We start from the raw sequence: 14,158 nt of genomic DNA on the forward strand, positions 1-14,158 counted from the left end.
GCTGGTTCATCCAATGCCGCCGGTTCATCCAATGCCGCCGGTTCATCCAACGCCGCGTGGCATCCAAGAAAATAATGATGATTATCGTTTTGAAGCAGCGAGACGTTGGAGTTTTCGAAATTGGCCTAAATCTTTCATTGACCCTGTCAGTCTTGCAGCTGCAGGATTCTACTATACAGGCGACACGGATGTAGTACGGTGCTTTGAATGTCAATTGGTGGTAAATCTCTGGCTAAATTGTGATAGTCCCATGCAGATTCATGTGATGCGTTCTCCAAAGTGCAGATTTATCCGCAATGAACATTGTGATAATGTACCAATTGGAGCAGATCCTGATAAAGTTCTGCAGACAAAACAAACAAATCGAAATATATCTTGCCGTTATGGTTTACAATATCAAGAGTCATTTGATTTTAATGACCATCGATTTTTAAGAAACTTACGAGACCCAACGGCATATGAACTTAGCCGTTTGGGACTAAAAGATGTTAAGAAACCAGAAAAATTGGAATATGCTACTTACGAATCCAGATTAAAATCATTCGCAACATGGCCTACACATATGAAACAGACAAGTGAAGAATTAGCCGATGCAGGCTTCTACTACACCGGAATACGTGATTTCACTACCTGTTACCATTGTGGTACTGGTATGGGAAATTGGACTCCAGATGAAGTACCATGGAAAGAGCATGCGATTTTGTCTCCCAGATGTTGTTATTTATTAGCAGTACGGGGCTGGGAATATGTTAATAAAGTAACAGGCAAGAAGATATATGAAACTTCTGCAGAAGTAAGTACAAAAACTTAAACCCTGAATCATATGTATAATTAATGATTCCAATATATACTTATGTACATTATATTTATTTCAGGCAGAAATAGAAATTGCAGATGAAAATCCTGAGAGATCCAATAGTGAAAATGATACTAATGAAATGACTCTCATGGAGAAAATTGGTAAGTAATAAAAATAAAAACATAGATTGATCACAAATTCGTTAATTTGTATGAAATCCGTATACATATAATAAATTTTATTATATATTATATTTAAATATACTGTTTACTATTTTAGCTGCTCTGGAGCAAGAAAATCGAGCATTGAAAGATGCTCGTTCGTGTAAAGTTTGCACGGAACGGGAAGCGGAAATTATATTTCTACCTTGTGGACATCTAGCTACTTGCCAGTACTGTTCAGCTGCTTTCAAAAAATGCATAATTTGCCAAAAGAATATTAAAGCCATTAGCCGTACATTTTTCGCGTAATGTACGCACATGTATAAATTAACTTATTCATATCTCTTCAATAAATATATTTTATAATTTCTTAAATTGACATACACACATTAAGGTGTTTGGTACCATGTATCGTTAAATTCAGTGTATATATCAGGAAATGATAAAATATTTTATTTTTAGTACTATTTCTACAGTAGTTATTAAATAGAAACATAATACTAAACTAATCAATTACATCTTTTCTGTATATTTTTGGCTTTTTTGTATTTTAAGTGTTACTTATTTAAACATTAATTTGTATTATGTATCTTATTTTATCTGAATAAAGTTAACTCTTTCCGCATCTAACTAATTGTTCATTGTTTTATTCCCCTTATTATTAGTAAAATGAAACTGTATTATATATTTCAAATCATAAAGATCATAGCTTACTTTTTCTTTTATTTATGCTTTCATCGTTTGTGCTTCGCTTATAATCTTCTCTATTTAAAAATAGCTGCCGCAGGAAAAAGATCAAAGACAAAAACATTTAACACTGAAGGAGAAACTATCAAAAGCTAAATCTGATAAAGATAGCAGCTTGTCTGTACCGGTATACACGCATTTATGTTCCTAAATTCTGTACGATTAAGTTAAAATTACATATAATTATTCAATAATTTATTAAATAAGATCAAAACAATATTGTGCAGACAATGGTAAAAATGAATCAGTTGGATCAAATGAAGAACAGTGAATCGAGCGATTGGCTGAAAGAGCGTTCGATTCCACATAATTCTAAAGGAAGGAAAAGTGTACTTATTAATAAAGTATTATCGCACATCAAGAATACAACAATTTTACAGCCATTCCGTATGTAAATGTATCTTTATAAGTCAAAATAGAAATGTAAAATGTAAAATGTAAAAATATTTTAATTATAATGCGCGATTAGTAATACCGAGGCTGGGTATACGCCATAAAGTATATGGTACCATAAAGTAAAATTAAACGTGTAATGATTCGCAATTATCCTTCTTCAAAAAAGGGCTTCCCGTCTTGTACATAGAGTGTTTACTTAGGACGGTGACGACACGACAGAATTAATGTACAGATTAGGATTTGACGAATATTGCAAATCTGAAGCAGAACGATATATAAATTCCGGTAAGAATTGTAGGAAGACGATGTCGAAATAGAGATATTACGAAAACTCGATTAGAACATCTTAGCAAGCATCTATTATCATTTCCTCTTTTATTACATCTGTTAATAATGAATTGTAATTTTTTGTCGTTCTCTTTGACTCTCTAGGCTCCGTAGCAGTTTTTACTGGTACTTTAAACAACGTGTTAATATTGCCAAGTAAAAACGGAGCAAATAAGAATTCCTTCAAAAGCGGCATCATTTTCGAAGTTGAGTAAATAAGAGATATATTTTCACGCTGTACCTAGCGAGCATTGTTTATTTTACACAGTACAGTACAGTACAGTAAGGGGCGGAGCATCGATGAAATTTGATTGGTCGACAACATGCCCACTCCGCACAGATGATGTCTCTTAGTGCATTGAAGGGTACTGTGGTTAGGGATAAGATTTGTCGAAAACAGGTAACATACTAGCAGCAAGGTTCAGTATTCCACTGATGGTCGAAGAGTTTGTTTGGCTCGTTCTTACGATTGCGCAGTTTTAGTAAATCTAAAAATATAAAATATACAAGAATAAGATATTAAATATTTGTCACGATTTCATTTGAAGAATTGGAGAGCTGTTGAAGCGGAACGTGGACATCTGATATTCGTAAGTTTTGTCTGTAATATATATCTGTTTGATCAATTGTAATAATCACTAATAATATTTCTTAAGTCATTATTATTAGTAGATATTTCAATTTCTATTTCTTTTAAATAGGTTCGGAGGTGCATTAAATCATAATTTGGACAAAATGGATCCCATAAATAACTCCCCACAATTAATGGGACATGATTTAGAATCTTCAGAAGATGAAGATTCACATTCGTCATTTGATTCAATTTCGTCGGTTGATTCAATTTCGTCGATTGATTCAATTTCGTCGGTTGATTCAATTTCGTCGGCTGACACAACATCGGCGGATGAGTTAGCCATACCTTCAACATCCATGGTATTTCCAATAACTATAGATAATTTACCATCCCCTGTATCTTCAGCAAGAGTGATTGATTTAACATCACCGATACCGTCGACGGCATCAACGCCGCCGGTTCATCCAACGCCGCATGGCATTCAAGAAAATAATGATGATTATCGTTTTGAAGCAGCGAGACGTTGGAGTTTTCGAAATTGGCCTAAATCTTTCATTGACCCTGTCAGTCTTGCAGCTGCAGGATTCTACTATACAGACGACACGGATGTAGTACGGTGCTTTGAATGTCAATTGGTGGTAAATCTCTGGCTAAAGGGTGATATTCCCATGCAGATTCATGAGATGCGTTCTCCAAAGTGCAGATTTATCCGCAATGAACATTGTGATAATGTAGCAATTGGAGCAGATCCTGATAAAGTTCTGCAGACAAAAGAAACAAATCGAAATATATCTTGTCGTTATGGTTTACAATATCAAGAGTCATTTGATTTTAATGACCATCGATTTTTAAGAAATTTACGAAACCCGACGGCATATGAACTTAGCCGTCTGGGACTAAAAAGAGTTAAGAAACCAGAAAAAATGAAATATGCTAGTTACGAATCCAGATTAAAATCATTCGCAACATGGCCTACAAATATGAAACAGACAAGTGAAGAATTAGCTGATGCAGGCTTCTACTACACCAGAGTAGCTGATTTGACTAGGTGTTACCATTGTGGACTTAATATAGCAGGTTGGGAATTATTCGAAGATCCATGGGAAGAGCATGCAAGTTTGTCTCCCAAATGTTGTTATTTATTAGCAGTACGGGGCTGGGAATATGTTAATAAAGTAATGGGCACGAAGATATATGAAACTTCTGCAGAAGTAAGTACAAAAAATTAAACCCTGAATCATATGTATAATTAACAATGTGTATAATTAATAATTCCAATATATACTTATGTACATTATATTTATTTCAGGCAGCAATAGAAATTACTGATGAGAATCCTGAGAGATCCAATAGTGAAAATGATACTAATGAAATGACTCTCATGGAGAAAATTGGTAAGTACTAAAAATAAAAACATAGATTGATCACAAATTCGTTACTTTGTATGAAATCCGTATACATATAATAAATTTTATTATATATTATATTTAAATATACTGTTTACTATTTTAGCTGCTCTGGAGCAAGAAAATCGAACATTGAGAGATGCTCGTTCGTGTAAAGTTTGCACGGAACGGAAAGCGATTATTACATTCTTACCTTGTGGACATCTAGCAACTTGTCAGTACTGCTCTCCAGCTTTCACAAAATGCATAATTTGCCGGAAAAATATTAAAGCCATTAACCGTATATTTTTGGCGTAATGCACCCGCATGTATAAATTAGCTTATTCATATCTTTTCAATAAATATACTTTATAATTTCTTAAATTGACATACACACATTAAGATGTTTGGTACCATGTATCGTTAAATTCAGTGTATATATCAGGAAATGATAAAATATTTTATTTTTAGTACTATTTCTACAGTAGTTACTAAATAGAAACATAATACTAAACTAATCAATTACATCTTTTCTGTATATTTTTGGCTTTTTTGTATTTTAAGTGTTACTTATTTAAACATTAATTTGTATTATGTATCTTATTTTATCTGAATAAAGTTAACTCTTTCCGCATCTAACTAATTGTTCATTGTTTTATTCCCCTTATTATTAGTAAAATGAAACTGTATTATATATTTCAAATCATAAAGATCATAGCTTACTTTTTCTTTTATTTATGCTTTCACCGTTTGTGCTTCGCTTATAATCTTCTCTATTTAAAAATAGCTGCCGCAGGAAAAAGATCAAAGACAAAAACATTTAACACTGAAGGAGAAACTATCAAAAGCTAAATCTGATAAAGATAGCAGCTCGTCTGTACCGGTATACACGCATTTATGTTCCTAAATTCTGTACGATTAAGTTAAAATTACATATAATTATTCAATAATTTATTAAATAAGATCAAAACAATATTGTGCAGACAATGGTAAAAATGAATCAGTTGGATCAAATGAAGAACAGTGAATCGAGTGATTGGCTAAAAGAGCGTTCGATTCCACATAATTCTAAAGGAAAGAAAAGTGTACTTATTAATAAAGTATTATCGCACATCAAGAATACAACAATTTTACAGCCATTCCGTATGTAAATGTATCTTTATAAGCAAAAATAGAAATGTATCATATATGTTCTTAAGCGTACTAAGTTAGTATAAGAAATAATACTAATATGCTATAACATAACATATTATATTTTTACATTTATACATTAAAGCAGCTTTAGTATATAACAAACAAAATAATAATATATAATTAGATATAATTAATAAAACGTAATAAATTCTTTTTGTATCACTGATTTTTTATGATCTATTTATCACTTCTAATATAGCTTTTCTGTCAGCTTCATTTTTTATACCAATTTCAATTAAATCTTCATTAGTTAAAGCCATAAACAAATTGTTGAAGTTATTCGATGTGTAATCAGAGAAAACTCGTGGATAAATTGTAAGGCGGAAAATATATTTAAATATAAGTGTAATTATAAATAAGAATACAATTTGAGCTGGTCCAGATCCACACGCTAGCTGTGTTACCCAATAACTGAAAAGCCCGAAGCCAACGTCCCCTATCTACTGTTTATGGTCTCACTTCCTCGCAGTCCTTTGTCTATGCGCTGTCGATGGCTTCAGTGCTTGAGAAACTAAAAAGACCAGATGTAGAGTTTTCTTATAAGTGGTGACCACTTCAACACAAATGAATGTCAACCTGAAAATAAATTTGGAATATTAATTTATAATAAAATTTTATACATATATATATATATATATATATATATATATATATATATATATATATATATATATATATAACACACATAATTTAATAACATATTTACTTCTTGTTCGAGAAATATAGGCACGTATTGACCTAATCCGTAATGTTTTAGTAAAACAAACATCCTTGCTTCTTCTGAATTCAAAATTACTCTTCTTCCGGGTGTCCTGTAACACGGTGGTGTTGGTGTATTTTCCCCAAATACATTTTCATCATTCATAGTTGGAGGAATATTTTGTTGGCGCAATGGACTAAATTCAGGCACATATTCAAGAGTAGTATCAAGATCTTCTTTGTGTTGAATATTTAAATCTTGTGGCCGAATGGACTGTAATCTTTGCAAACGATACAGTTAAATTAAAATATCATATTTGTTTTGTATATGATATAGAGCAATAACTAATATACCTCTGCAAAGGCAGTTTGCTTACATTCTTTCCACTTTTTGAACAAGTTAGCATTACTTCATCTTCATCTTCATTTACAAATAATTGTTTATCTTTTGTTTCATCTTTCATATTCAAATTAACTTCCTCATTATGTTTATTTTGTGTAAAATATATATATTTGGCGAAGTAGGCAACAGTTTGTTCAAATTGCAAGTCAATGTGAGTGAAATCAAACAACTCTGAACACTTTCTGAATGATTTGTCTCTAAACTTAATGCACAATGTTTTGAAAGTTCATTTGGATCTTTTATGACATTGTTGTTACAGTTGACATTATTGCACGTTGTAGTATCAAATGTAACTATCGGTATCTTATGAACATTTAAAGGAGACTTATTTCTATTATTTTCGTCTACTAGTTTTTAAAGAGTTAAACAGTCCTCGTTATCTGGTTCATTTTCTATAAGAATGTTATCTGAGTTAGCATTCCAATAATCTTCTGTGTTCAAATATTTTGCCAAGTTTCTTATTTCTGGTACTATCGACTGCTTCATCATACTGTAAGTATAGTCATCTATTTGAAAATTAAGGGTAAAAATGAATAAAAACTCTACCAGCAGTATTATGCATCGTAATCGTATCAATTTTAAACAAAATGTAATATCTTACTATATTTTGAAACATTAAATCCTAATTCTATTATACCGAAAAATAAAATTTTATCACCTTTCATAGCAGCAATGCAAAGTGATGTAACATCATCATTTAGAGAATTCAATAGAGCTGATGGACATGCTTCATATATAGTTTCAAACATATCTTTATTTATTGCAGCTGCCAATCCAAAAACAGACATGCCTACAATCCAACGGAAATAACGAATTTACTGATATAACAATATTATATATTTTCATATAATACATCAAACAAGAAACAACTGTTATACTTACATTTCTTGAAATAATTTATAGAATAGGGTAGATAGTTGCACACAAATCAATCTAAATTTTTTTGATAAAACAATATAGGAAAGCTTTCGAAGGACAATTCACGATAGAGAATGTCAAATAGCGTATAACACGTGCGTAATTACATATTTGCCAAATTATAGATTCTAAACTCCCTACACTGAAACGTTGCAGTTAGGCGCGTTTGGCGGGAAATAAAGATTTTGATGTGGATTTGTGTGGATTATAGAATTCTGATAAGAGACAGCGAAAAAAAAAAAAAAGGAAAAAGAGGAGGATAAAAGGAGAACAATACTCGATGTATCCCTTTCTATTTCTAATGGATATATATTATTTTGATTAGGAAAATTATATTTTGATAAGGGAAGAAAAGAGCGGAAGAAGTTGTTTCGTAGGAGTAGGCATAGTTGTATACAATGATGTGAAAAGTCCTGTGGAGGAAATCAATTTTAATAAATAGCAATAGGAGTCAACCGACCATCGTTAAACGCTGAGATCAAGTGATTGGAATTTTGTATTTGGTGCCATTTTTTTGGTGTACACGATAACTGCGTAGTTTAGTAAAGGAGGTGAAGGATGTATTTGGACTAAATTTCATAATTTTTCACCATTTCTTTAAATCAAGTGCATATACATTATTTCATTTGCACATACATGTACATACTGAATATATGTTAAAATTCAGTTAATTAATATACAATATGTTTCCTAGGAAAGCTGTTAAAAAATTTGAGAAAGGTTGCAAACGTTTAAGAATACCTACAACCTTCCTTTGTTAAGTACGTGGGAGAAAATATTTATATCGTCTTTCGGAAAAAAATGCGAATCGAATGAAAAGCGAGATTTTTGAACTGTAGAAATGAAAAAGAGTGTAAATGTTGCAAACGAAAACGGAGAAAGTTATTATATAGAATTATTCTATTATTGCATAGAAAATCATTGAAAAATTCATTCATAAATCAAATTAAATTAATTAAATTATTCAATTTAAAAATTCATTAAATTATTAAATTATTAAATGAATTTATAATACGAATAAATGATATTAGATTTTGATTACTTCCTCCATCTCTTTTAATATTACTTTTAAGAAATTTATTTACACCAAATGTTGGTACAGGATGAACTGTTTATCCTCCTTTATCATCTTATATATTTCATTCATCACCTTCAATTGATATTGCAATTTTTTCTTTACATATGACAGGTATTTCTTCAATTATTGGATCTTTAAATTTTATTGTAACTATTATATTAATAAAAAATTTTTCATTAAATTATGATCAAATTAATTTATTTTCTTGATCAGTATGTATTACAGTAATTTTATTAATTTTATCTTTACCAGTTTTAGCAGGAGCTATTACTATACTTCTTTTTGATCGAAATTTTAATACTTCTTTCTTTGATCCAATAGGAGGAGGTGATCCAATTCTTTATCAACATTTATTTTGATTTTTTGGTCATCCAGAAGTTTATATTCTTATTCTTCCTGGATTTGGTTTAATTTCTCAAATTATTATAAATGAAAGAGGAAAAAAAGAAACTTTTGGTAATTTAAGAATAATTTATGCTATATTAGGAATTGGATTTTTAGGATTTATTGTTTGAGCTCATCATATATTTACTGTTGGATTAGATGTTGATACACGAGCTTATTTCACATCAGCTACAATAATTATTGCTGTACCTACAGGAATTAAAGTATTTAGATGATTAGCAACTTATCATGGTTCTAAAATAAATTTTAATATTACAATTATTTGATCAATTGGTTTTATTTTAATATTTACAATTGGAGGATTAACAGGAGTAATATTATCAAATTCATCAATTGATATTATTTTACATGATACTTATTATGTAGTTGGACATTTTCATTATGTTTTATCAATAGGAGCAGTTTTTGCTATTATTACTAGATTTATTCATTGATATCCATTAATTACAGGTTTAATATTAAATCAAAAATGATTAAAAATTCAATTTATTATAATATTTATTGGTGTAAATTTAACATTTTTTCCTCAACATTTTTTAGGATTGATATCTATACCTCGACGATATTCAGATTATCCGGATTCTTATTATTGTTGAAATTTAATTTCTTCAATTGGAGCTATAATTTCAATAAATAGAATATTATTTTTTATTTTTATTATTTTTGAAAGATTAATTTCTAAACGAATTGTTTTATTTAAATTTCATCAATCTTCTCTTGAATGATTAAATAACTATCCTCCAATTGATCATTCATTAATTGAAATTCCATTAATTATAAATAATAAAATTAAAAATATTTTTAATAAATAATATATATATATATATATATAAATAATTAATATGGCAGATTAGTGCTTTGAATTTAAAATTCAAATATAAAGATTTATCTTTTATTAATAAACATTTAATAAAACTTAGTGTTTTGAATCTATAATTCAAATAAAATTTAATTATTAAAAATTTCTACATGAAATATATTAACATTTCAAGATTCAAATTCTTTCTATTCAGATAATTTAATTTCATTTCATAATTTAACTATAATAATAATAATAATAATTATTTCTTTAACAATATTTTTTATTTTAGATTTCATAATAAATAATTATTTAAATTTAACTTTATTAAAAAATCATACCATTGAAATTATTTGAACTTTAACTCCAATAATTATTTTAATAATTATTTGTTTTCCATCTTTAAAAATTTTATATTATATTGATGAAATTATAAATCCTTATTTTTCAATTAAAGCTATTGGTCATCAATGATATTGATCATATGAATATCCAGAATTTAATAATTATGAATTTGATTCTTATATATTAAATTATGAATCAATTAATCAATTTCGACTTTTAGAAACTGATAATCGAATTATTATTCCATTTAAAATTACTATACGAATAATTATTACATCTATAGATGTAATCCATTCTTGAACTATTCCATCCTTAGGAATTAAAGTAGATGCAATTCCTGGTCGAATCAATCAATTAAATTTATTTTGCATTCGACCAGGAATTTATTTTGGACAATGTTCTGAAATTTGTGGTATAAATCATAGATTTATACCTATTATATTAGAAAGTACTTCTTATGAATTATTTTTAAATTGAATTAATTTAATTTAATAATTTAATAAATTTAATAATTTAATGAATTTAAAAATAAAATAAATTTAATAATTTAATAATTTAATAATTATAAATGAATTTAAAAATTCATTCATAGAAAATCATTGAAAATTTTCAGATGCTGTTTAAAGCTGTTGTTACATTGGTTTGGGTTTGGGCTTGGATATTCAATTGTTCATACAGATTAGTTTTATAGCTAATAATTAGTTTTATTATTATTAGTTATTAGTTTTATGTATTTCCCAACCTTGTACAGCCATTTACGACACGCCGGATACTCAGATAAAGAAGACGAGACGCATGGGGAAAAATAGAAGAGATTCTCAAGCACTTGCACCAACGCTGGATGTAGGAACCAACATGACATTTATCTCAACAAAAGCCAGTTTAGATTTCCAGCTCAGAATATTTGATGCCTAAGACGCATCGAATGCAAGATGCTAGAGAAAAATAAAGAAACATTAGAAAAGCAAGCGAAATGAGAGTAAACGGATACCGTAGATACGCCGCTACATTGTACACGAATATTAACAGCTTCTAGAAAATTCAATTATGAAAATGATGGATTCACGTTAGCAATTTCAGGATTGTTAGTAACAATACATAGACATATCGTCAATTTTAATGGTTTTACTTCGTCGATACTTTCTTTTGCATTTGTCAGACGAAAACGTTTCCCTCGTTATTTTTCAAGATATTACTGCTTTTCAAGCTTAGTATATTGCATTTTGCCCGAATATCTCTGTTCTTCGTTTTTACTGCGTACTTATATGTAAAAATATTTTAATTATAATGCGCGATTAGTAATACCTAAGCTGGGTATACGCCATAAAGTATATGGTACCATAAAGTAAAATTAAACGTGTAATAATTCGCAATTATCCTTCTTCAAAAAAGGGCTTCCCGTCTTGTACATAGAGTGTTTACTTAGGACGGTGACGACAAGACAGAATTAATGTACAGATTAGGATTTGACGAATATTGCAAATCTGAAGCAGAACGATATAGAAATTTCGGTAAGAATTGTAGGAAGACGATGTCGAAATAGAGATATTACGAAAACTCGATTAGAACATCTTAGCAAGCATCTATTATCATTTCCTCTTTTATTACATCTGTTAATAATGAATTGTAATTTTTTGTCGTTCTCTTTGACTCTCTAGGCTCCGTAGCAGTTTTTACTGGTACTTTAAACAACGTGTTAATATTGCCAAGTAAAAACGGAGCAAATAAGAATTCCTTCAAAAGCGGCATCATTTTCGAAGTTGAGTAAATAAGAGATATATTTTCACGCTGTACCTAGCGAGCATCGTTTATTTTACACAGTACAGTACAGTACAGTAAGGGGCGGAGCATCGATGAAATTTGATTGGTCGACAACATGCCCACTCCGCACAGATGATGTCTCTTAGTGCATTGAAGGGTACTGTGGTCAGGGATAAGATTTGTGGAGAATAGGTAACATATTGGCAGCAAGATTCAGTATTCCACTGATAGTCGAAGAGTTTGTTTGGCTCGTTCTTACGATTGCGCAGTTTTAGTAAATCTAAAAATATAAAATATACAAGAATAAGATATTAAATATTTGTCACGATTTCATTTGAAGAATTGGAGAGCTGTTGAAGCGGAACGTGGACATCTGATATTCGTAAGTTTTGTCTGTAATATATATCTGTTTGATCAATTGTAATAATCACTAATAATATTTCTTAAGTCATTATTATTAGTAGATATTTCAATTTCTATTTCTTTTAAATAGGTTCGGAGGTGCATTAAATCATAATTTGGACAAAATGGATCCCATAAATAACTCCCCACAATTAATGGAACATGATTTAGAATCTTCAGAAAATGGATATTCACATTCGTCGGTTCATTCAACTTCATCGGCTGCCTCAACATCGGCGGATGAGTTAGCCGTGCCTTCAACATCCATGGTATTTCCAATAACTATAGTTCGTTTACCATCCCCTGTATCTTCAGCAAGGGTGATTGATTTAACATCGCCGATACCGTCGACGGCATCAACGCCGCCGGTTCATCCAACGCCGCCGGTTCATCCAACGCCGCGTGACATTCAAGAAAATAATTATGATTATCGTCTTGAAGCAGCTAGACGTTGGAGTTTTCGAAATTGGCCTAAATCTTTCATTGACCCTGTCAGTCTTGCAGCTGCAGGATTCTACTATACAGGCGACACGGATGTAGTACGGTGCTTTGAATGTCAATTGGTGGTAAATCTCTGGCTAAAGGGTGATATTCCCATGCAGATTCATGAGATGCGTTCTCCAAAGTGCAGATTTATCCGCAATGAACGTTGTGATAATGTACCAAGTGGAGCAGATCCTGATAAAGTTCTACGGACAAAACGAATAAATAGAAATATCTCTTGTCCTTGTGGTTTACAATATCAAGAGTCATTTGATATTAATGACCATCGATTTTCACGAAACCCGACGGCACATGAACTTAGCCGTTTTGGGCTAAAAGATGTTAAGATATCAGAAAAATTGGAATATGCTAGTTACGAATCCAGATTAAATTCATTCGCAACATGGCCTACAAATATGAAACAGACAAGTGAAGAATTAGCCCATGCAGGCTTCTACTACACCGGAATAAATGATTTCACTACCTGTTACCATTGTGGACTTAGTATAGGAATTTGGAGATCAGAAAGAGATCCATGGGAAGAGCATACAATTTGGTCTCCCAAATGTTGTTATTTATTAGCAGTACGGGGCTGGGAATATGTCAATAAAGTAACAGGCAAGAAGATATATGAAACTTCTGCAGAAGTAAGTACAAAAACTTAAACCCTGAATCATATGTATAATTAATGATTCCAATATATACTTATGTACATTATATTTATTTCAGGCTGCAATAGAAATTGCAGATGAGAATCCTGAGAGATCCAATAGTGAAAATGATACTAATGAAATGACACTCGTTGAAAAAATTGGTAAGTAATAAAAATAAAAACATAGATTGATCACAAATTCGTTAATTTGTATGAAATCCGTATACATATAATAAATTTTATTATATATTATATTTAAATATACTGTTTACTATTTTAGCTGCTCTGGAGCAAGAAAATCGAGCATTGAAAGATGCTCGTTTGTGCAAAGTTTGCACGGATCGGGAAGCGATTATTACGTTCTTACCTTGTGGACATCTAGCAACTTGTCAGTATTGCTCTCCAGCTTTCACAAAATGCATAATTTGCCGGAAAAATATTAAAGCCATTAACCGTATATTTTTGGCGTAATGCATCCGCATGTATAAATTAGCTTATTCATATCTCTTAAATAAATATACTTTATAATTTTTTAAATTATAATAATAAAATACACACATTAAGATGTTTGGTATCATGTATCGTTAAATTCAGTGTATATATCAGGAAATGATAAAATATTTTATTTTT

General features: G+C 30.3%; 1 protein-coding gene and 1 pseudogene across 1 annotated transcript; one reads left to right on the forward strand and one right to left on the reverse strand.

The window, feature by feature from the left end:
• Positions 1-6,038: 6,038 nt before the first annotated feature.
• On the reverse strand, positions 6,039-7,039 carry LOC138182635 (uncharacterized; annotated as a pseudogene).
• A 4,641-nt stretch (positions 7,040-11,680) lies between these two features.
• LOC138182636 (baculoviral IAP repeat-containing protein 7-B-like) lies at positions 11,681-13,999 on the forward strand. The gene is made up of 5 exons (XM_069118669.1): positions 11,681-11,741; positions 11,889-11,994; positions 12,485-13,523; positions 13,606-13,690; positions 13,809-13,999. The coding sequence occupies exons 1-5, from the start codon at positions 11,681-11,683 to the stop codon at positions 13,997-13,999; spliced, it is 1,482 nt and encodes a 493-aa protein (XP_068974770.1).
• The last annotated feature ends 159 nt before the right edge of the window (positions 14,000-14,158 follow it).

This window comes from Bombus flavifrons, chromosome 8 (genome assembly GCF_040668555.2).
Source record: "Bombus flavifrons isolate JBK064 chromosome 8, iyBomFlav1_principal, whole genome shotgun sequence".
NCBI classification, from domain to species: Eukaryota; Metazoa; Arthropoda; class Insecta; order Hymenoptera; family Apidae; genus Bombus; species Bombus flavifrons.

What these genes read in the sequence shown, in the direction of transcription:
- LOC138182636 (XM_069118669.1), top strand. Translation starts at nt 11,681, where the DNA reads ATGTACAGATTAGGATTTGACGAATATTGCAAATCTGAAGCAGAACGA. An exon ending in TATATGAAACTTCTGCAGAA is followed by an intron (nt 13,524 to 13,605) that starts GTAAGTACAAAA and finishes TATTTATTTCAG; the next exon opens with GCTGCAATAGAAATTGCAGA. An exon ending in GACACTCGTTGAAAAAATTG is followed by an intron (nt 13,691 to 13,808) that starts GTAAGTAATAAA and finishes TTACTATTTTAG; the next exon opens with CTGCTCTGGAGCAAGAAAAT.